The sequence below is a fragment of the Diorhabda carinulata genome, chromosome 4 (assembly GCF_026250575.1).
Source record: "Diorhabda carinulata isolate Delta chromosome 4, icDioCari1.1, whole genome shotgun sequence".
NCBI classification, from domain to species: Eukaryota; Metazoa; Arthropoda; class Insecta; order Coleoptera; family Chrysomelidae; genus Diorhabda; species Diorhabda carinulata.
This window is the reverse complement of record NC_079463.1, coordinates 26,214,147-26,239,492: the sequence shown is the minus strand read 5'-3', so window position 1 is coordinate 26,239,492 and position 25,346 is coordinate 26,214,147. Positions and strand designations below refer to the sequence as shown.

Genomic DNA, 25,346 nt, shown 5'->3' with positions numbered 1-25,346 from the left:
CTTTTGTTTTATTTAAAAAGCGTAACTTATGAATAACTAATTTCCATTTTTTCCGCAGTAATTCAGTTCGTGATATATTTTTGAAAAACTTTCTTAAAACAAGTTGGGAGAAAAGAGAAGGTCTATTAAAAAATTGTTGCTAATGTTATAATCCCATATCAAAAATTGTTTTTTCAACCAAAAAAAATTGTTTTAGAATTTTTTCATCTTGCTATTTATTGAAATAAGAATTCAAGCACGCACTCCGTAGTAATGTAAATTTAACTATATAATTTTTTTGTAGAGTGAACCACAAAAAGAAATAACTACAACCTCGACTAACTTTTTCAGACCATCAAAGTACTAGTTTTGATATTTGGTATTTGGTATTTCATTTTGCTGGGTTGCCACTAAGTGGATTTGAGTGAGAAATAAAACATTTTTTCCAGAAAATTAACAAAAAGCGATTTTAAATCTATAGGATAGGGAAACTCTATGCTTCTACCCAGATTTAGAAATATGATACACACAGATATGAAAATATGAAAATTATTTCCGTTTCTTCTAAGTGTTGAGAGAGAAGTTTTGTATATTATAATACATATCAGATGTATATTGAGAAACAAGATGGATGGTGTACAGTATTTTATTTTAAATCCAAACATTCTCACTTATCGACACCTTAAATATATGGGTGATTCCGTTCTAACTGTGATATTCAATGTCCTGTATTGTTTTTTTGTACTAGTCATTAATTAATAATCAATTAATAAAAATTTTGTGTTAATTGAATAATTCTTAAGATATTTAAACATTATTTTTATACAATATAACTTGCCACTTAAAGAAAACTTATACTACATCACTTGAATGTCAGTACCGTGTCATGTCCATTCCTAGAATTTACCGATAAATTATTAATTTTTTTTGTCGTAACAAATGATTTAAACTAATTACCTTATAAATTCTAATGTTTATGATCAAACTGAGGAAAATTGATGCACTTGTTGTTTAATATCTTAAGTTACCATGTCAGTACCGTGGATAAATGAGTCAGTACCGTGGAACTCAAAATCCGACATTTGTGTCTTGCTCGTGATACTTTGAAGTTGTAGTAAATTCCTCTTAGAGTTTTATTTTTACAGTAAAATAGATGAATAATATGCATAAAAAAGTTAGAAAAGTTAAATTTTAAAATCTTGAAATTTTGAATACAAAAAATCACAGTTAGAACGGAATCACCCATATATTCCTCCTCTATACGTACAACACTTCTTGCTAAGCTTGCATTGTTTGAAACGGTCTTTTTGTATTCACCAGGACGCTTGAAGTTTCCTCTTTAACGGACTCAAAACTTAGAGAACTCATGTATTTATCCTTTTGGATAATTTATGTTAAATGACATCCAAAGTACCAATGAAAACAATGTTATGCTGTTCAAACATGAGAATTGAAGGAATCCATTTGTGAGACAATGTTTTAGGTGTCGAACAGACGTTTATAACGCAGGTGATTAGGGGTGCTAGTCTGTCACTATTACAAGTTAACGCAGTTAATCAAGTCTCTTGATATTTCGCAGTCTTCCGTAGAGAAAATTATAACCAATGAGCAAGGAAATCGACGACTGTGAGTTCCAAGCATATTAAGCGACAGTCTCAAAATGGAACGACTGGTGTTCACCTTAACGTTTCACACTTGAAATAATAACGGAGAAAACAGTTTCTTATCGACTATTATTAATGGAGATGAGACTAGTGACTTTTATGACCATCCAGAGAGTATATTGAATGCACTACTTTAATTTAATTCATAATTGATTCTTTCTCGAATATTAAAATACTAAAAATCAATATTGTTCATTTGCCAGAACAGATGCTCTTCTTTATGAGTATGATTTATAACTATTTTTAACACGCTTTTATCAATTTCATCTGTAACCAGCTTTTTGGATTTGCTTTCACCCTACTTTAAGCGATTTAAATCTGTACACTTGTCAAAGACTGATAATAATGTACATATCAAAGATGTGGTAATCTGCAATTATTTATAAACCGAACGCACCAAGCAAAGACTCTTTTTAGTCTAGTAAACGAAGAAAAATTCATGATTGGATAGCATGAAATAAACTAATTTGATCACGAGCTTCTAATGTATTGTCCGCGACACTTTCAAGTGAAGGTTTTGGCCACTGGTCGAATCTCAAGCAAATTTTTCAATAGAGCTACTCGAGACATTGATCTATAGATAGTAAATAAATACTCGTATATGAGCCATAGCCTTGCTCTGAAGCATTAGAGAATGAGTGGAGCTCGATTTGAACTGCGTTAAAGATAAGAACATGACGAGGAATTTCTGTTGTGTTAATACATTTAATTTTATCTTTAAGTCGTAACCACCTTGTTTGTAAACTTCAAGTAAGAGATTCATCCCACCCTAGACGAAGTTGCCGTAATTCTTGAATAATAAATTCAGCTATAATTATTGTAAGAGCTAACAAACAAAAGCATCATAAATTGAGCTACAATTGCAATAACTGTCCGTTTTGTTATTTGCAATTTATTCTTAACACTTAAGTTGTATGAAAATATTATAACGCTAGCATTTTTCTTTATTTTCTAGAGGCTCTAGTCAATCAATGAATGAAAACCTTATTATTTTAAATATACACGATTGCATAAAATACGATTACCCGAAATTTACTGTTCAAGAATCTGTCGACCGATGTTCCCGAATGACTGAAGTTGGAAAGTCCACCGCTTTTAAATTATTGCGGAGGAGAAAGATAGCAGGCCAAGTTGAACCTCCCAAGAAAAGTCCAGGCAGACCAGTAAAAGTCCTTGATGAAGACACCAAAAGTGTAATTCGAAGAAAAGTTCACTCTTTTTATTTTAAAAAAGAAATAACCACCCTAGATAAGATTTTAATGGAGCTTGGCCAGGATGACAGTATTCCGTTGATAACTAAAAAACTTTTATGGACCACTTTGAGAAATATTTTGCTTGGGAAAAGTATAACCGTGAAGCACTTTTACTGGAAAGCGATGAAATTGTTTGCTGGTGACGAAAATACTTAGGAAGTATAAAGCAGTACGGAACAGAGCAGAAGAAAATCTTTTATCTTGATGAGACGTGGATTGATCAAGGTTATACAGTACAAAAAATGTGGCAAGACACAAATATAACCAGTGCTCGCCAAGCTTTCATGGAAGGCCTGTCAACGGGTATCAAGGCCATCAGGTAAAGGGGAAAAGACTAATAATCGTCCATATTGGAAGCGAAGAGGGATTTTTAAGGTTTGCTAACCTCTCAGTCGTGCCTTACGGGAGGTTACCACGAGGACATGAATACGGATGTTTTTGGAGACTATTTTGGTGAAATCGTTTCATGAAATACGTCATGGAAGATAATGCAGAAAAACTTAGTGTAACTGTGCTGCACACATCGCCATATCGTTGCGAGCAAAATAAGGGGTGCAAGTGAAAAGATTTACAGCAGGACATAGCATGTCATTAAAGAAGATGAGAAATGTAGGATCTTGACTACTTGTAGATCGGACTGTCGACCAGTTAACTATAACGACAAGAGGAGATGACAGTTCCTCAGATGAAGAAGAATATTATGATTATTTCAATAAAAAATAAGTGTACCTAATACTATGTGCCTAATTTTTATTCTGGACACTATTTTCAATGTTTATGAATGGATAACAATAGGCTAAACACTTTAATTGACCCCAACCCGGGTGGTACTACCTCCACTTGATAAAAAGAAAGAATTTTACAATGAAATCAATGCCAAACTATGGAAGTGGTTTAAACATTCGTTGGGTCACTCTGTGGTCCCTTTGCATACCTAATGAGGTTTTATTACTCTATGCCTTTCTGAAATAAACTATGATAATCGTATTTTTTTCTGTCAAAAGGTCATCCACAAAGTAGTCTTCTTTGATTACTCTAGACTCGTTTGGGAAATGTCAATAGCCAATTGCATGAGATATCGAATTATTAAAAATGATGCGGCGTTTAGTTTCTAATGTTTTAATTTCGTTAGGATTTTGTCGTCAAATTATTCATTGATATTGTCTGTGATCAAGCTGTATCCATAATTGGCGATACATTTTAACTATATCCCCCATTAGTACATAAGAATAGATTCTGATCTCGCAATAATAAAAAATATGTCATTTTGGATTGTTAGGCCTGTACACTGAGTTTCGTTAATTGACAGACCCCAATCTAACTAACCGGAGCCGTCAGAGAGCACTCACAGTTTAGTGGGCTCACTGGAATTGGATGGTGAGGAAGATAAAATGCCCTGTTGGAATCAGGTTCCATTTGTGTCATATGATTGAGTAACTTATACCCATTTAAAAAATGAGAGTACATTGCCTTTAAAGTCGGATATTTGTCGAAACGTTTCTCGAGAGCAAAGAATCGACTTTCTGCAGTTGTGTATGAATCACCTAGTTGAGTTGAATAAGACTTAAATGGAATTTTAACAATAAATTTAACATCAACCTCTTCCGTAGTGGTTTCTTTAAAGTTATTTTCGCAAAATATTCCTCCTTCACTGAAAGGAATGTGATCCATAATGAATTCATCAATTTGCCAAATTCTCTCTATGTTTTTGTTGAGTTCATTAATTTCAGTGTTATTAATTGACAAAAAGTTGAAGTGTTCTTTCGAGGATTGACATTAAATACTGTCCCTGACACAAACCATCCTAGCTTTGTTTTTGCAATGCTAGTGACTTCTGACAAAGGCTCAGCTAATTTGATGTGAGGCAATGTAGTAATGTTTTTTTATGTGAAATGACTTAATTGGCAATTGATTCGTGATTTTAGGTAGGGTATAGAAACGATATGAATACTGAGTAACCGTTATGTTTTGATTGTATTTTTACTTGTACCTTATGTTCTATATGAGATAATCCTTGATTAATGCAACTTACATTTGCGTTAGTAGGAATTTCACTAAGTTTCAAAACCTCACATGCTTGTTCAGAAATAAAATTTGACTATCGTGTAGAATTCTTAATTCAAGTGTTTTACCTTGGTACTCTAGAACATTAATTAGAGCAGCTGTTAATAGAACTTGTGATTCTAGCACAGCACATAAGTTAGCGAGCCACACCCTGAAAAACCGCTTCCCTATGTAAGGCAATTTATTTAAATACATTAAAATTGCCGCTTAATTTGCCGTTCAAGAAATTATCGTTGATTTTCCGGACCACATCGGGATCGAGCAAAGTTGGAAAACAGCAATTTTCCGTATAAACTTAACGAGTCACACCCTGAAAAACCGATTAGTTCATTATTTTAATGGTTAAAAGTACGACAGTTATACTTGAACCTATTCATAAATTACGATAATTACCGGAAAAGTCGCGGTATTTGTAACTTAAATACTTATTGTTCGCTATCTTAACGCATTAATCAGCGGGATACCCACTGTGCTTCATAACGTGCGGCGCTGGCATTCAAATGCATCAATAGCTACTGCTCAATTTGCCGTACAAAAAAATACCATTGCATCGCAGTAAATGTTTTGGCGTCAACTTTAAAACGGTAAAACGTAAATTTCCCTTATGAGGGCAGTGAAACATTTGTAATATTGAACTTTTTCTAGGATGAACACGTGATTACATCAATGTTTTTTCAATTCGTGTATAGTTACTGTTAGCTGATCGCCGATCTACCGGAATGCAGGTTATAGTTTCCTTATAAGAGTCATAAACTGAGTCAACTGAAGATTGATGTGGAAAGTTTAAATTTGACATAGGAAAGGTCATTTAACTTGGTTTGTGCTTTAAGAAAATTAGATTTTTATAAGAAATTCATTTTATCACTCAGTTCATTCAGAAACTAGGAATTAATGACCCTAAAGCGTAAGAAATTTTGAAAATTATTGGTCTATTTACTTATACTAATCCCTTTAGACGCTGATCGTAGTATTCAGTATTTATTTATTATACGTTATACATTTTTAAAATTAATTATTTATTTTTGTGAGATTTGACATGGAATTTAGTGCATAATTAAATTCATCCGAAGTACTGATAAAAAATGTGCAGTTAACGTTCAACTTGTCGTATACGATAAGAACTGCTATCAAACACATTTTTTTTATATATCAGTTGTTTTACTTAAGTATATTAAAGAAAATAACATTCAAGTGGCCTTGAAAACATATTAAGCTAAGACCTGATGATGATGTGGTTTGTAAGAATATTTATGCCAAATTAATTGAAATAACGATCTGAAAATTGAGTAACAAAAAAATATTTTATCAGAAAGTATTATCGCAAGTTATTGCAAGTTTATATGGAAAATTGCTATTTTCCGACTTTCCGCACGATCCCGATGTGCTCCGGATGAATCAACGATGATTTCTTGAACGGCAAATTAAGCGGCAATTATTGATGTGTTCAAATATAATTGCCGTACGTAGAGCAGCGGTTTTTCAGGGGTGGCTCGCTAACTTATGTATGAAGATAACGGACCATAGGTTTTTTGAAAAAATAACTAACGGCAAATTCTTGGAGTTTCACGGCAAAGAAACGGCAAAAAAGTGGCAATTATTGAGCTAATTAAAAGTCATTCATGAAAAAAATTTGTCCTCTAGGTTAAAGTTGAAGTGCTATGAGCACACTGTGGTAGTGAAAACAGTGTGTTAAAAAGGATCAATTTACTTTTTTTTATTTTTTTTATATAAATATCTATACTGTTTTTTTACAATTGAATGAAGAATAATTTAATTATTATTTAAAATTAAATAAATTGTTATATTTTTCATCATTCATCAATCATAGAAAGCTAAATAATGATCATCAGATTCTAATAATTCCTCTGCATTTCCATAATCCATTATTGGTGCGGTGTCATAAATTTTTAAGGGTGTTTGGTCCTCAACAAATCCAATTGGCTTCAAATGATCATTGCCTAAAAGCCAACCAAAGTTTTCAGGGCGCAATTTTTGACATCACAATTAATATTATTATATTATTACTAATACATGATTTTCGATTGTACACAAGCATGCGTACTCGGATACATTCAACGGTCAGGTAGCGTGCAACTGATATGTTGTGTCCTGTTGTATCAGAGGGTAGTCGGACGCTGTAATTATTCACTCACCCCTAACAAATAGCTCCAATTCTAAAGCAAAGTGGCTTAGCAATAATATTTTATATACTTCTGGAGACAAGCCTATAAAATTGACTTTGTAATTAAAATATATTACTTATGATGTTTATTCCGATATATGAGCAAATCGGTGTATATTGACTTACCTGTTCACATCTGCTTGCACAGGAATGAGTAGACATATTTTATGTGTTAAAAACTATCAGCAGATATGAAATTCATTCGGTTATGAAAAGAGTGAGGGTGGTGAAAGAAAATTGATTAAAATTAATTCAATTAAATAACTATGAAAACTTTTAGATAGGCAAGTGATCATAGGCATGCTTGTTAATAAGATATATTTGATCAAAATGTAATGAAGTTTGATTTCACACTGGCTCTTAGACCACAAAGTTTTTTAAAAAGTCATAGGAAGCATTCTACGTTTTTTTTTTTTAATAGTGACATTAATTTTCTCCTCAGAAATTTCATTCTTATGACAAGAATTATTTTTCACTATTCAGATTGATCATTGCCAGAAATGTGTTTTTTCGTTTTTCAAACTATAATTTATTCAGTATTCAATTTTTTCGAAATACTTTCAACATGGAAGCAACTTGTTGAGTTCGCAGTGATATTATGGTACTGATAAAACAATTGTTTAATGTTCTAAGGCCATAGTTAACAATTTTGAAATTTGCCTTCATATCTGGTGAAATCTTTACTTACACTTACAAATCATGAAAATGCCGCATGATTGTGAATTCGCTGAGCTTATTATATTATGTTTGTGGTCAATTAGTGAAAAAAAATAAATGTCGCTTTTGTTTAAGAAGTATTATGAAGTTAAATTTGTCATCAAAAACTAAGACAAATTGTGAGTACTGAAAGTGTGTTGTCTTTAACGTTTTTAATATTTGACTCAGTGAAAAAATATTTAGTTACATAGCTATTTAATATTCGCATCGGGCAGTTATAGGTAGTTTTTTAACAAGTCTTGATTGATAACTAGCTTTATTGCAAATAATTAAGTAATTTTGTGAAATTAACGACAGTTGCTCAAAATATTCCTAAAAACCGTGTACGATCAATTCATCGCGTTAATGTACAGTACATCATATTTCGATAAACTAGCGAGAATTTCTACTGTCGGTTTTTATCTGGTACGATTTTCAATTAGTAACTCTCATAATAACTATTCTTTCGTTATTCTTTAATTTTTGTCAGATAATCTTTTTTCCAGAATAGCATGTCGTCTCTTTCAATTAATACTAACAATGCTTCTCCCAATTTTCGCTTATAATTTATCACAGTTTTATCGTTTCTTTGTCGAAATTTGCTGTTAACCAACGTGTGGGTTGACTTTAGTAAAAAATGTGATAGGAAGTTGATAAAACTATAAAATTCAGGTAATAGGTATTTCCATCACCACATCTCATCTTGCGATAGATACAATGATTATGTTGCGGATTTCCTATAACTCCTTTCAAATCAGATTAAAAAATTAATACAAATCGGAATTCACAGTTCTGATATTTATGTACAAATTTATTTCGAATGTATTCCACCACAAGATATAAGTACTATATTTTGTTTCTTTAATGAACGAGGTGTGATAAGTATGTCTTATTATTTTGTCTATTGACTATGATCAGCATGATGAGTATAACCTGCTCAAGAAAATAAAAGTAACATCTAGAATATATAGAAAAAAGACCTTCTCTAACTTACAAAATGAAAAAGGCAAAATGGCAGACGACAACGAACAGAGAGAAAAAACAGAAAAAAGCTATCTGGGAACAATATATTTCCAACCTATTTGCAGATGAATGACCTCAATTATAAAATAACATGGAAGATGATTTGTTTGGCCTGTCAATTGTAACAGAAGAGGTTACTAGAGTAATAAATAGTTCAAAATATAAGAAAACGGTTGGGCCTGTTAAACGGCGCAAATTATTAGACAACAAATATATTTAGAGGCTTCAAAGGCTTTTAAACCAAATTTACAATACAGGAAACTTTCTAGCCAAATGTTTTACATCTCTTTGCATTTCACTGCCAAAAAAGAACAAGGCAACAAGATGCGAAGATCACAGATTATATAGTTTGATGAGTCATACTCTGAATATATTTTTGAAAATTTTTCGCTACAGAATTTCCATAAAATGCGAAAGCGCTATTGGTTCTCAATTCGGATTAAGAAGAGGTCTCGGTACGTGGGAGAAACTAGTTACGACTCAAGTACTGGTTCAGAACTGTCACGTCCAGATGTAATTATGTGTTTTATAGATTAAGAAAAAGCTTTTGACAGAGTGCAACACCATAATCTAGTTTAAATACTGAAGAGACTTGATATAGACCAGAAAGATATACACTGTATTGAAAACTAGTATTGGAACCAATAAGCTGCAGTTTCAGTTGACAACAAACTTTCAAAGGCCCAAAAATCTTTATAATTGTAAGGCTGGGATGTGACCTCTCCTCACTCGTGTTTAACCTTTATTTGGAAGACATCTATCAAAAAATCCTCGAGGTCGACCTTTAGGTATCAAAATAAATAGCACATGGATCAATAGTATACGATATTCCGATGACACAATCCTGATAGTAGATAACATGAATGACCTTCAAAGGCACCTGAACTTAGTTGGAATACACAGTCGGATAATTGGAATCAATATTAACATAAAAAATTCCTAATAATCCCCACAAATTAGACGAGTTATAGAATATAAAAGTATCTACAATAGTTTAGATATTATACAAGTAACAAAGTTTAACCATCTGGGATCTTGGTTATGTGAAAACTGGTCATCCGACGTTGAAATCAAGTGCCGGATTGAGAAAGAAAGGAGCTCATTTATTAAATTCAAAAACGTGTTCACGAATACTGATTTTGACCTCAATCTCAGAATAAGATTCCCAAATTGCTACATATGATCCTTGCTATTGTACAGCTGTTCACAGGAAGTTAACACCATGATATGGGGATTTACCGAAGAATTTCGAGAGCTTCATGGATGGTAAAAAACAAGGAAGAGATTCTAAGGGGAATGAGAAGGGAATGTGAATTACTGGGCACGATACAACGTAGGAAAACAGAAATTAACTGGAAAAGAATGAACAGATTTCTTTGACTCCCCCCCACCTCACGTATTCACATTCGATATTGACAGGTAAAAATGTCTCCCACATTGACACTTAAATGAGGTGGTGTTACATCATGATAAACCGGAGTTCCAATATCAATTGTAGCAACAAATCGTCAAATAAATGCGAAAGAGTATTTTGGAGAATTTCTAAATAGGTCTCGCCAATTTTGTAGTAGCAGTAACTGGTCCACTCAAATAATGATTTATAAGGGCAACACAAACATTAATAACAAAATCTTGTTTAAATTTCCGCGGAGTTATTACATGAGGGTTTTTATCTCAATATTCACGATAGGTATGAATATTTGTAATGCCTCTACGAGTAAATTAAGCCTCATCAGTAAAAATAGTTATTTCATTGTAACAAGTATTTGAGGTACCCTTTTGTTCGACAAATGAGTCGGGAAAAGGTGTTTCAACACGAATTGCATACAATATCGTTTTTACCGAAAATTTAATATTACATTATATTATATTTTATATGATATAAAATTCCATTTCTGTCCCATTTTTAGTTTCAGGAATTCTAATGATTGGGGGTGTTTCCTTATTTTCAAAAAATTAGATTAAAAATTTTGTCAACTCTTCTCTTTGACAGGCGCCGGAAATATCAATTATAAATGCCCCGAAAAATAATTATTACTACATAAGGGAAAAAATGAAAAATGGCATCATGCGACTTGAACCTGGTCCATCTTTTACTCTTGTAGCCACTACGCTATGGAAACCATAAAAATAATTTTTTTTCCGCACTAGTTACTTCAACAGAGAAAGCCAAAAAAAAAATGATAGGTTATAGTTGAACAGATGATAAGAAATATAAAATTCAGATAATGGGTAATCACATTACTGAATCTCGGAATAGAAACAATGATTATTTTGCGGATTTCCTATGATTCCTTTCTCGAACAAGGTTGGTTAAAACGGAAATGTGGTTACCTGCATTAATAAATAATATAATTTGGAATTCACAAATTTGCTATTTATAAAAGAATTATTTCGAGTATATTTTACCACAACATTTCAGAAATATATTTTGTTCCTGCAAACTACAAGGTGTGATAAAAAAATATGGTGCATGAATTTGTATTTCCCAATTCAAAGTTCTCGATAGAAAACCAGTAATACACCTGCCTTAATAACATCAAGGTCATAGTAATTATTTCCATTTCATTATGAGAATAACTATAAAACACGATTTTACAAGGGAGTACTAGAACTACATCTGAAGAATGAAAGCTGGAAAATACGCCAAAGACTTAATTCTTCCTTATGACAACATGCATTGCTTTTGATTTGCTAGTATTTCACTGCTATAAGAGTTCTTATATGATTTAGATATACCAAATGAACAACAGATTGCATCAATTCGTACTTGTTGGAATCACATTCGTACGGGGAATTGTTGCTCGCAATTGTTCTCGAGGCCAAATTCTCCTGGGCCGCTCACAATGTAAGTGTCTCGTTTCAATTAAGTCGTGAATGAATTGGACTGATTTTTTCGGTTGTCTGACTAGATTTGGATCTTTGAAGTCAATATAGTAAAGCCCATAACGGATTCTGGAACAAGTTAATGATTAACGAACGTAACAAAACAAAACTATAAGTATCTCACCCGTAACCGTAGATCCATTCTAAATTATCGATAAAACTCCAAAATAATAATCCTACAATATTTATCCCATCGTCCATTGCTTCACGAATTTGACAGATGTAGTCCTAGAAAAAAGACAAAATCAATTTTTGTATGGTTTATTATCAAAATTCCTATCGATTTAAAAGTACACATCTCTTTGCTTTTTGTAAATACGATCTCAGCAGTTACAAAACAATTTCTGTATCCTTCTATCACTACAAGATTGCAAAACTTCACTGATAAAATCAACATAGGTAACCACCAAAGTACATATCAGTAGAAATTATTCAACATAGAGGTGCATAATAGCAATGAAGAAGAATGGTATTATGAAGATGAAAAAAGACGAATGTACATACATATAATTAAATTGAATGTTTGATTTCACTGTTAGGTATGAAATTATAAGCTAATTCGAAGTATTTTAAAATGAATTACTATGTACATTGGCTTGAAGTGTTTTTGTGTGATAAAAATATGGGCTTACCAGAAAGAATTTTGGAAGAAGGTGAAACTAGATCTCAAAAGTATTTCGATTTAAGCAAAAGCAAGTTAATCGTCCTTTCTGACCAATTGGTGAGATTAGATCTAGTAGTAACTGACGAGAGTAGATTCAGTGAGAAGGACGAAACATTGAAGGACCGATTTGTTGATTACCTCGCAAATTGAATCATACGCACATAATTCTTCAGGCAAAAAAACCTGTTGCAGCAAAAATATAACCTCCTTCAAACTAGCACAGATATAAGAGCTCATTAGGACCTGGAAGGTATATAATAAAGGCAATGCCTACATAATTATATCTATTTATATTTACATGTACTTAATTGATTTCAATTACAAAATTGCTTATCTAGTTATCCGACACGTGATTTCATTGTGTGTGTGTGTGTGTGTGAGTGTGAAAGAAAATGGCTTGGAAGCAAGTCCATCAGCCAGAGAATTTTTCAATTATACTACTTAGATATTAATTTTGATATCCTTGATAAAATTTAGTAATAGATCTAAACTTTGTCGATTTTGTATTTTTGTTTAACAAGTTACACAAAAAAATTATATATTTTATGAATGTGATTGCTGCATCCGAAGAAAATGTGATTGAGATCAGTACAAGAATTATCATCGCAGTTACAGGTTGACGCTTTTTTTGTGATTGATCGGAATACGAGGTATCAATTTGTTGCTTTTCATTATTTTTATTATAATTAAATTTGCAGTATGATAGATTTTAAAAATAATTTTCTCTTTATTTTTACCCATTAGCTTGATAACTATTATATCTTTTAATTTTTTTCCTTAAAAAGGTAATGACCTACCTTAACTGAAAAAAAGAGAACTATGAACTGGGTTTATTATTGTGTTCATAAATAATGTGAAAAATCCTATAGCGTTCTAGATAGTTTAACATGTTTCGTATCTATTTGTATCAATACAAAACTTACGGCAAAATAGTCCTCCCTATCAATGTCGTTTAGATCAGTACCAAGATCAGACGTTCCTATTTCGGTTAACAATATTTCATGGTGTCCGTATTCTTTGGTTATCCATTGCAATACCTTGTATATTCCTTCCGGCATAATCTGAAGTATAAAAAACATTGAGAAATATACAGAAATATCAACTAATTGATTATTGATTTGGGTTCGGGGTATATAGAGGTTATCCGAGGAGTTGAACACCTCTAGGGTCAGTAATAGTTATGTGTGCCGTCGAAATAAAATCAGTATACGTGGAAATCAGTGATGGTAGTTGAAACGTGACGTAAATAGATTAACATAATGTAATCATTCAAACTTTTTATTGGTACGAGATATAAGCAAAGAATGATTCTAACACAATTAAACCATGTATTGAACCATTTATATAAAACTAACAGGTTTGCAGAATGGTGTGAGCTCTCTGTTTCGGTTCGGTTTATTTTAATTTAAGTTACAGTGAAAGTTGATTGAAGGAGCGAAAAATAAAAGAATTACGATAATTTTGAGATGAGAAATTGAAGTTAATACGTTCCTCGAAATGATATAGGAATCTACATTTTATTCATTTTATTTTATTTTAAAGTTTCCATTGTTGGCCATGGTAAAATATTTATCATATTGATTGTATAATATTTATTATTGACGCTGATTATCAAACGTGTTTTGACCCATTCAAGACTCATTGTTAATGATATTTTTATTGTATTTTTGCAGCCGGTTGCAAATGAAACTTCGCCTCTTTATTAATGGGACATTCATATTTTCTTGTTGTTTTTGTCACTGTTTTAAATATACAAATGTCAGTCAGAAATCAGAGATACGTCCCAATTTTTTTTATATTAGTACTACAACTATAATTGTTGCATCTATATCCCGAAAATGACGTCCAAAAAATACTGAAACACTAGAACATATATAAGATTATAGAAGATGGATCGATCGAAATTTGAACGTTATTGTACAAAGAAAATGACATAATGTAGCTAATATATCACGCGTCAGATAGTAACACATTTTAAGCGATCAAGTACTACATATCTTCTCTACTTACCGAATCAAAATAATCTTTTATTCGAATATCAGAGTCGTAGCCCGTTTCATTAAACGGCGCTTCGTCTCCATCACTTGTAAATGTAGTATAATAATGATTCAATGCCATAAAATCGTAGGTACCATTTATATAATTCATTTCTGCTTCCGTAAATTCAGGAAGCCTCGATTTATTTAAATTTTCCGCTTCGCTTCTCTCTTTGATCCTCAATTTTAATATTTCTGGCCAATCACCTTTAAAAATTGGGTGAAAATACATGCCACACTGAAAATATAGACATTAGATATCAAAAGTATGTTAGAAACGTTTTTTAGTTATATGTAGCTTCTTAATATAAATATATTATAATATTTTCATGTATCTAATATCAATGTTTGAATAGAATTTACATTAAGTCTTGTTTCAAGTTCAATTAATATAATCAATTAAAAAATGGAAATGTTTCAGTTAAGACAGTGAACTATCAAAATCAGATAAAAATGTGCCAATAATCAACAAACCAGATCATTGAAAAAGGCAATTGGGGTACCGGTACATTTTTCAGACAATGTGCGAGAAAAGAGATCTGAAAAACAGTCTTTTTTCTCTACCATAAGATTGAGCTGTGCCACAAGTTTTTAGTTGCTAAAAGTGGTCTGTCTACATTAGCTTTATTTAAAAAATTTAGAAAACCAAAAAGGGTATTGAATTTGATAACGCATACAAATTGTCGTCGGCACATACGGGATCCAAACACGTTCTAGCAATAGTATAAAACAATAAAAAATCTTGGAACACAATTGGGTTGTAAGAACGCAAAATCTCTCTCGGAAATAAACGTGAACAGAATGAGGGATGTAAAGAACATACTGACCTTTTTATCCAATATAAAAGTGGAAGCTATTACCCAATATTTCTGCGGATTCGAATAAGAGAAAAATTCGAAAAACAGGAACAACTGTCCTTGCAGCTATGATGTTCGTCCCAGAAGATCTACCCCTACTCATAGCTGAGACGTTGAAGAAGCAGGTAGATGCAGTATTTAAGGAATTATATGAGGAGAGTACGGATTCCCAAGCAGAGTCGCATATCATTATCCAGTCGTTGTAATATCACTCAATAGTCGGTGTATGAAAAGATACTTAGGAATTGACATAAAGGTTACGAAAAGTTTTGAAGATAATCCATTTTTTTCTTGATTTATACAAAAAATATAATTAAAAACAAACATTTACTTCTAGAATCCTTGCAAACGGAAACATGTCAATAAGAATCTGACTAAATACAACCTTTGAACCTAATTATCTAATTAGAAATTATTTTTTGTTCTTAATGATTCAGATAAATGTGTTTATAATACCAAACGAGGAGGTCTGGTGATATATATGTAGTACAGAATAGTATTATCGGAATTAGGACATATTTCTATTATTTCCTGAAATTACGAGTATAGGTGACATATTTGGCTTTGCTTGAATACTCCTTAAATATTTTACCTCAAAGTTTATTTGTCTTTCTGCCGCTGCTATATCATTGCTTGAATCCGTTAATGGTGATATCCATTGACAGTCTATGGATAATGACATTTTTGCTAAAAAAAATGGAATTGTTAAAAACTAATTATTCATAAATCTTCAAACTTTGTTTATATCTACCTCTCATTTTTTTAAATATTGCATAGTTGTAGGAATATAACCAACACGCTAGTTTATTTCTACAATAAAATCATTCCATTTGAATTTATACTGATTAATTCGATTTGAACAATAATTTTTTTTTTGATATTGGATTAAAATGAGTGTACAGAATGGGTATTATAATAATATAAAAAAATCTTTTATCGTTTTTTAGTTATTATTCTTGGAAAAACAATTAGTTTTTTAGCTATATGCCGTAGGTGGTTTAACTTCGACGGACTCTTTCCTATTAAATCTCACATATGTTCGATGGGATTCAAATCTGGTAAGGGAGGCGGTTACGGAAAAACATTAACACCAATTGCTTGGAGAAATCGACTATTCAAATAACACTGGCCATGCTGCCTTTCTGTCATAATTCACTCTTATGTGCTGCTCAAACACTGTAGTAAACCTATTGTTTTTTTATAAGAAAATGTATTCTTCCAAAATATGTATTCATCTTAGATTATGAGAGAACACGTAGATTTAAAATTAAATCCTCAATATGTAGTACATGATTTAATGAGGTCGGTTGAAGTGTATTGTTCACAAAACCTATTAACAATGGGAGGATGTATAGAAATATAAATAAATACCTTGTGAAAAACAAAACTTAACGTTGTTGTAATAAAAAGTCGCACATTTTGAAAAGCATAGGCTATATTCAAAATTCTTCTTTTCGTGTGATTTTTCCTCATATTTTTGAAATTTTCATTATTTGAAAGCCATAAAATGATCTGATTCAATTGATGAAAATCTAATGAATCTTCCAACTTATTGAAACCGTTTTAATCGACATAAATGAATCTTCTACATATATACGATGAGACAGGAAAATAAAATAAAAAATATTTTTTACTCAAATATATCGAACAGAAATATAAAGAGTGTTCATTTTTGATATGAATTACTTCTAACGTTTCAAAATTCTGAATTTTCACGATGATACAATAACATTCTCCGCTACTCTAATGTTATTGCCAGGTAATGGTTCCATTCTTTACGAATCTAGGGTAAATATGCGTCATATTCTTTCAATCCATCTTGATTGATGATTTCCATTCAGAGTCCGTTTAGGCGTTCTACCCAACCGATTTGCTTAATTTTTTTTTTCAATGAAAGGTATTGATGCACAGATCAACCATCAACCATCGGATTTCATCTAATTTTCACCATTCTCAAGTTATACTCAAATGCGATTTCTCCCTGTACATTACTTATGGGAGTTTTTCACATACACACGTTCTATCCTCAATATATCAGGTTCTATTCAAGATAAAGATTTCGTTTTGGTTTGAGAACACTCGCTGAAACACCTTCTTTCTTTTGAGTTTTTCAACACTTAAATCGGTTGAGTTGGTTGGAGAGGAGCTAGGCGCGGACATTCAATGTGGAGTTATGGATTTTTGTAGGTTTTTGGTAATTTTTCTACATTCAAAGATCTATATCTCAGGTTCTAATATAGCTACAGAGTTCGTTCTTTTCTATTATAATGATTTCTGATACTTATTTAATGGATTCGATGCGAGAGAAGCCGCGGGTAAAAGCTAGTAAGAAATAGAATAAGAACATTTTGATCTGAAACTTGAAGATGGTGTTGGCAAGTGGACGTTATCTCAGTTAACTTTTTACCACAATAAAGAATTTCTGAGCTCTTGGCCATCGCCATCAACTAATCCGACGAAGACAATAATAAAAGTTTCTTTGTATAGAAAATATTCAGAGGCTGATCCAACAGGGCATTGTAAAACCGTATATCTCCTATCCTAATTCCTAAAGAGACTCGAGGATTTTTGTTCAATATACTTTTTCTACATCTAACTACACCTGGTCACTAGACGAGATCTGAAACAAAAGTATTTTATAATTAAAATATACTTATAATATATCAAATTCTTAATATTCTATTTGTATTCCAGGCAAAAAATTCACAAGGTATTGAAAGAAGGAACCACAATACCCGGATCGACAAGTGAAAGATTCTAATTATTTCATTAATGAAGCTAACAAGCAGATAATTACTTTATATAGTATTTTAAGAGAAAAAAGAGCTGAAAAAGAAGAGTGCGACTCATATTTTACTGTTAGTTATTTGCTTAAAAATTACGAGGGCTACCTGAAAATGTACGCGCTCTTTTCTTGTACAAGGTATATAACAAGTTTAAACATCATTCTCATGAATCTCATGCTATTATGCTATACCTACCAAAATTATATCAAAATAATTACGAACAACCCGTTTCTTCTGATTTATTTCACTCTGATACTGCAAAACAACAAAATATTATTTGAATGCTTTCTGTAACTGCACTGAATCATACTGTCTCTACAAGATACGTAACCGTTGGATAACAAACTGGTTCGAAGCTACGAATGAAAAATCTAGACTTTTGAAACCAGTAATCAGAAACGCTAATGGCCATTTATACTTGGGACGTATAGCGTCACTAAGTATATGTCTTTATAATAATACGAACAACTTTCTTAAGTTTATATTAAAAAGAGAGTAATAACCACCATAGTGGTATTATATTCGAATACATCAAAATACTATAGGACTGAATATGTACTTGGTTTTTTTGTCAGGAATAATATACTGCACGCTGGGAATTCAATCTATAATTTTCACTATTAGCTACTTAGAAAATAAATTAGATATACAATAATAAACGCATAAAAGATATTAAATCGACTTACATCGTTTCGTTGCTATGTATTGATGGAATCCACAACGTTCTCCGTTTTGACTTTTTAGCATATGTGATATGACGAGAAATTATATTAGTAGGCACATGAAGGAGCTAAGGCAGTCACTTCAATCACGTCTATTTTGTGGAAGGCTTAACAGACAAGTGTATAAACCAAGAACGTGGATGGCTCTCATTCCTGTAGCTCCACACACCAAATATCGCGTCGAGATTCTAAGGGGTGCATCATAAGAGTCTGAAGTTGGCATAAGATAACGAGATACGGTTTCCACTGGCTCTTAACTCAAATTCCACTAAATTTTTCAAACAAAATTCATATAATTGTATTCAGGTTTTAAAAAACTGCAATTTTCTGTTATTACATCAAATACGATCACTAGAGATCCAAATACCAATAAGAGAAACTATAAGTAAAATGGATTTGATGAAACAATAAATGCCTTTCCAATGGGAATGTTTTCATCAAAATTTGCTCATTGGGAAATAAGCAGTTGTTAAAAAACAACATTAAATTACTAACAACTATTATTTTGTTCAAAGATAAGTCAAAAAGTATTGATCAATACTTACTTGAATAAAGCTCAGCTGAAACCGTTAATGACATGATTTTGGAGGTCGAATATTATGAATGTTATTTCAAAAATTCAGTATTATAAAGAAAAATCAATCAATTAGAAATTTTTCAAAGCATTACTAATATAAATAAAATTGAATTTAACAATGTTTTTCTACAAAATTGATATGCGTTTCATGAATACCTTTATAATTTGGAAAATCTTCTTTATACATGTGATAAACTGCAGCGTGTACTTTGGCAACCACGTACGCGCACTGATATTCCAGTGTTCCATCTCCGCGTATACCTGGTGCGTTAACACCAATTCCATAACCCAATCGACAGATTTGTTTGGGTTCGTTGAGTGTTAACCATATTCCAACTTCCGGTAAGTGATTAATAACAATTCTGGCATAGTTCACGAAATGTTCTACTAAACTCACATTTGTCCAGTGAATACCATCATTGAAAAGCCGCTGTGGAAGATCCCAGTGATACAAAGTTACCACGGGAGTCATATTGTATCTCAAAATTTCTTGTATGACTTCTTTGTAATGATTAAGACCTCTTTGGTTGATTTCATTAGAATATCCAGTGGGAAGAATCCTGAAAATACTTCTCTGTATTATTTTTGTCATTCTTATTTTACGTAGCCTAATTGTAATTAGCTGAGTGTAGTAGACCTGTATGCTTATTAGTCAAAGTATTCTACAGTATTTGCTACAGTAATCGAATCGTACAGTGCCAATTTGCATTTCCGATAATGAACATCAGCAGTTCCCGTCCCCATATTGTAAGTCATTCATGAATGTAACATATTTTTGAGGAAGAGATTGTAACAAGATATAGTCACGATACACGATACTTTCTTTTTAGAAGAACTTGCCTCAGAGACTAGATATAAATATAATTTGTATTTGATAATGAAATTGGAAATTTTTGAGATATTGCTTGAGATGACTACTTCGAAAATTCATTCAGTTACGTAAATTAGAGTTAGAGCAGTTAAACAGTCTAAAGCTAGAAAAAATATTTCGGAGCCAGAATGTCCAAAAAAGCAATATTTAATTGTGTTGAAGAAGCTAATTTGACAAAAGTCGTTAGTGCAACATATGCAGTTTATGACATGATTTTATCAGATCCTCGAATGCGCTAAAACGGAAATCTGAAGCACTGAATATTTCATACGAACGTTCACGTTCACGAATAGTTCACGTCAGTTTGGACATAAGAAAAATTGCTGCAAAATGGAACTTAGAATGTTTGAATGTTGACCAAAAGCGTACAAGGATAGAAGCATCGCGCTCGATCTGTGTTCGATTTGAAAACGATGTATACTTCTTAAACCGAATTGTTACTATGGATGAGACTTGGGTACATTTATACGATCCAGAAACAAAGCAACAATCGATGGAAAGCATGGTTCTCCAAGACCTTAGAAGTTTCGTGTTCACAAATCTGCTGGAAAAGCCCTTGCTCCAGTTTTTTGGGATTGCCATGGAGTAATCATGATTGTTTTTTGAATAAGGGTAGAACAATAACTAGAGATCACTATTCGACAATACTGATCACTCTACGGGAAAAAATTAAAGAGGAAAGATACGGATTCACCAGATTTGGCTCCGTGCGACTCCGTCGTCCCTCAACTGAAAAGAAGTTTAAGAGGTCGTGAATTTTCTTCCAACGAAAGAAGAAACAGAAGACAAGAAGTCTTTATCAAAATATGATATTGACACTGACAGTTTGCTTATTTATATTGATCTATAGATCACCTTCATCATGAATATCAAAATAAGGATAAAATCAACTTCGTTCTAATAAGAAAAATTAATTTTTCCTTGGTCTAAATAATTATTTCACTAAATCAAAATCTACAACACCAAAAAACAAAAGGAGTAATATTATATATAAAGTGCCTTGTGCTAATTGTGACGCTGTCTACATAGGGCAAACATCTCAGTATTTATAAAATAGATTAAGAGGTCATCAATACGATAATACGATAAAAAAATAGAACTGCTTTAACGAACCATGAAATATCAAAAGAAAATTAATTCAATTATAAAGATGCAAAAATTCTTGAAACGGAATCTAATACATTGAAAAGGGAATTTTTAGAAATGGTTCATATTTAAAAGAACGAAAAAGCTAAAATGATAAAATAAGATCTAAATAATTTATGTAAAATTTATAGCTCTATTTCATAAATTCCAGTAAATATAAATAGGCAAATTGTGAGTGTCACTATAATATTTTGATAAAGTTGAAATGTCAAAATTTATCTTTCTTCTTTATCTATCTATGACTTAACGTTTCGCTCCTTTCTTGGAAGTGTAAATCGCATTAAAGTAGTGCGACTGCAAATAATTCTTTTAATGTGGTTATTGTAGCTCGGCTAATAAGTAACAGTAATGTGCGAAGTCCAAATTGAGATATTAAATACCATAGGGGGCCTATTTTTTGCTTAATATTAATAAGAAGTCTGAAGCATAATCTCGAATATTTTATATTTCTATTGAACATCTGATTTTTGTACAATTTTGATGAGTATTGTTACGAACTCGTCCATTGACGTAGACCGTGAAGTTCTGTTCTGTTCTGTTTGGCATATTTCTAAGAACAATTCCCAGAAGGATTTTTTACTGATAAACTGATAGATAAACTAAGATAAACTGTGATCGGTGACAATTTAAATTGAGTTTAATGTCAAGCTAATATGATATAATGAAGTTGTATAACTCATTTATTTGAGTATTTAAATAATGCTGATCTGTAAGATAACCTTTTCTTTCTGAATGAAGTAGTTCAGTACAGTGGACTATTTATCATTTTGAGAAAAAAACTGATTTTTTCGTAGAACTTTCTAGGAGTGGTGTAGAATAGAAGAAAACCAAAAATAGAATAATGCTTTGGAGAGGTATTGCACGAAATCAAGTTATAGGACTATATGTTTCAATAAACATTATGATGATAAAAATGTCTTACCTTGTCCAAGAAATAGAAAATCTGTAAACATTAAGACCAAGGTCAGCTGCAAGTCGAATATCTTCTTTATATTTATAGTAAGAATTTGCAGCAATATCACCTGTATCTCCATTTAATATTGGAGACGGCACTCTGTGCGTAAAATTATCCCAAATACTTTCACCTTTACCATCGACATTCCAAGCTCCTTCGCTCTGGTATGCAGACGTCGAAGAACCGAATATGAAGTCTTTCGGTATGGTACCGTTATTTTTCAATTCAGATGAAACAATACTGGAATGAAATTAAAATATATATTATTAAAGCAACAATTTTAAATTCATGTGTCCATGATTCTTTCCACACATAAAATAAAAATATTTCTTTCAATAAAAAACTGTTATTAGTATCTTTGATGATAAAATATACCAAATATTGGAAATTAATTTTCGTCGCATAATCATGTAGATGATTATAATCTTTATGTTACTCTATTTTTTCAATTTTTGCAGTATATTTATTTCTATTTTCAATGATAGTTATCGAGATGGTTCACAGTTATTTAGTGGATTAAGATGGTGAACTATATCGTCGGCCTAATTATCAGAATACGTAACTTTACACAACATGGAAACTACCAATGTCGTCTAAAGTGGTAGAGTGGCTTATTCATTGGATTACTTCGCATGCCTTATACAAAAATATTACCAATTCAATATGAATCAATAATAAAACCACCCATGCCACCATTTTGTAATAGGCGAAATGTTTAATTCCTCTTCAGTACAGTTTTGCTTGTGCTGTAGGAGGTTGCATGGTTTATTGCAGAAAGCTTTTACGATAATAGTCACTGCTTTAGGGAAACAGGAATGCGGTATTAAACAACGCCTTGCTAGATTCTGCCTGAGGCAACTATTACACAAAAATTTCTAAAGAAAGGGCACACAAAAATGGAGTGTGATAGCATGCACTGTGTTATAGAAAGAGCATTGAGACACAAAAAATTAATGTACCAGAAGACTATGCATATCTAACGAATAAAGAGCTGAGGTACACTTTTGATGGAAAGATTGCTTACAAATTGAGATATACATATACTGAGTGGGAAGAAGAGTATCAGGATAAAAATAGTATATTATATTATAAGGATTAAAAGTGCATATTTTTTATGAGCAGTTGCGAGGCGGAGCGCAGCGCAGCCGAGTGAATGCAAAATTGCGAGTAATGATAATAAATTTGAACACCTATTAATTACAACAGCGATAGCTAGTCGATAGTCATGGATATCTGGTATAAATGCAATTACTTTTAGTCCTAGGATTAAAAGTAGTGTTTTTAATTCTAGGATTAATAGTTTTGCTAAGCAACGAGAAAATTTTTGTACGGTAAGGAAATTTAAAAAAAAATTGCTCCAGTGGCGTAAAAAATGGGGGCATAAAAAGATAACTAATCCTGACACCCCGCCACTTGTTGAATTTTTCCAAAGTTTGCTCATGTCAAAATATTACTTTATTATAGAACATATTGGTCACAAAATTTGAAAAAAAATTCAAATGCGTTCTTGATTCATTGCAAATTTTTGATTTTTATTTAAAATTTTTAACACCCTATATGTCAACAACCAAGTCTTGTAAGGGTTTGTATCCCTTTATCAAAATGAATCATTTATTGAGATCTCTTTGTGGTAGAGCATTATCGGTCGAATATAAAAACACTCTGTATGTATGTTTTTTTTTAATATAAATAACAGTAAAGTTGCAGTAAACTACTGGCCTTAGATATTTCTTGAAAACTTACGGAAGTATCGGTATCCAACAGAAAAAACATAGAATCATTTTTCATGAAGTGATTTTAGCACTGAATAATAAATAATGAAATAATATAGGTAAATCAGTATGCTGGGAGTATATATAGGTAAAATTAAGTAACAATGATAACATTTTTTAGATTTAGTCCAGGAATAGTGACTGATAAATAAATTTTACTGAGGTGGCTGGCTATTTCATTGCGACATTTTCATTTTTTTGTGGTCTTCTCAATCTAGATGATATTTTTCAGCTCTTTTTTTCTGATGTAGTCTGTTAGCTTGAATACTTTACGTAGTTCTTCGAATTCGTCTTTCCTAAAGCTAGTGCCGCGAATCGCGCTCTTGTGCTTCTTAGGATATCGCTTTGCAGTTTCTCCCTTTGATCGATAGAATCTATACAAAAACTCCAATGCTAATTATTTATACCGACAATTACTACTATTTCTACTATTACTAGCGTTTTGTCCGTTTGTCTGTAGCAGCGATATCTCCTCAGATAAAGCATGTAGCGAGCTCAAGTTTTTTCCATTTAATTCCTATATACCTAGTAGATGTGCCGAAACGAAAAAAAATCTGGGCATCATTAGGAAAAAAATAAACCCAAATATGGTTTTTCTCATATAAAATTTGATTTAAACATGGTATAGATCAACGAAAAATTTGTTAGATCACGATTACGCCATAGGTACTTTGTAGAGAATTGTCAAGAAATAATGAGAACAAAATTATTTAATGAATGAAATTACCAATATTTTTTTTATTTTTCAAGGAAACTCCTTATCATAAAAAATGCGCTGGTCTCTCGCGCCGACAGACTTTTTTTTTGTTTTTGGAAAACAATGTACAGCAGTTTGAAAAAGAAGGTTGAAATCATAGTTCATCTTTTTAAAAAGTTTCTTCAATAGTTGAGTATTGAAAGCGATATATTTTATTCAATAGACAATTACCGACAAAGAGTTGAGTATTTTTTGCAAATGTCTTTGGAGCAAATACAAATATGTGAATTACGTCTCCCATGTAGACTCTTATGTTTACTAATAATAAAATTAATTAATTAATAATAAAAACAGTACAACACCAAATACTCCCTCGACATGAACAGGTTCTGAATGGGTTGAATACATTCCCTCATAAATGTATGTTGGTGGTGAAAACGGCCCTTTAACTACACATGCAATTCATCAAATAGGTTTAGTTGACATCCTAAAGTACTTGAAAAACTTCAAGAAAAT

At 31.9% G+C, this 25,346-nt stretch overlaps 1 protein-coding gene across 2 annotated transcripts; it reads right to left on the bottom strand.

Moving 5' to 3' along the window:
* Nucleotides 1-6,652: 6,652 nt before the first annotated feature.
* Nucleotides 6,653-24,191, bottom strand: LOC130893503 (myrosinase 1-like). Of its 2 annotated transcripts, XM_057799702.1 has the most exons (10): nucleotides 24,105-24,190; nucleotides 22,429-22,601; nucleotides 22,329-22,374; nucleotides 19,546-19,949; nucleotides 15,897-15,991; nucleotides 14,422-14,685; nucleotides 13,335-13,472; nucleotides 11,872-11,975; nucleotides 11,632-11,816; nucleotides 6,653-6,918 (listed from the first exon to the last, which is right to left on the bottom strand). In XM_057799702.1, the coding sequence occupies exons 1-10, from the start codon at nucleotides 24,140-24,142 to the stop codon at nucleotides 6,779-6,781; spliced, it is 1,587 nt and encodes a 528-aa protein (XP_057655685.1). In that variant the 5' UTR covers nucleotides 24,143-24,190; the 3' UTR covers nucleotides 6,653-6,778. The 2 variants fall into 2 exon arrangements, with proteins under 2 accessions (XP_057655685.1, XP_057655684.1); XM_057799701.1 differs by having other exon boundaries at nucleotides 22,329-22,601; nucleotides 24,105-24,191.
* Between the last annotated feature and the right edge of the window lie 1,155 nt (nucleotides 24,192-25,346).

Coding starts and splice junctions, on each gene's coding strand:
- LOC130893503 (XM_057799701.1), bottom strand. CDS start 24,142: ATGATTCTATGTTTTTTCTGTTGGATACCGATACTTCC. Junction 22,602..24,104: donor TGTTGGATACCGATACTTCC/GTAAGTTTTCAA, acceptor ATTTCATTCCAG/TATTGTTTCATCTGAATTGA. Junction 14,686..15,896: donor AAAGACAAATAAACTTTGAG/GTAAAATATTTA, acceptor CTATATTTTCAG/TGTGGCATGTATTTTCACCC.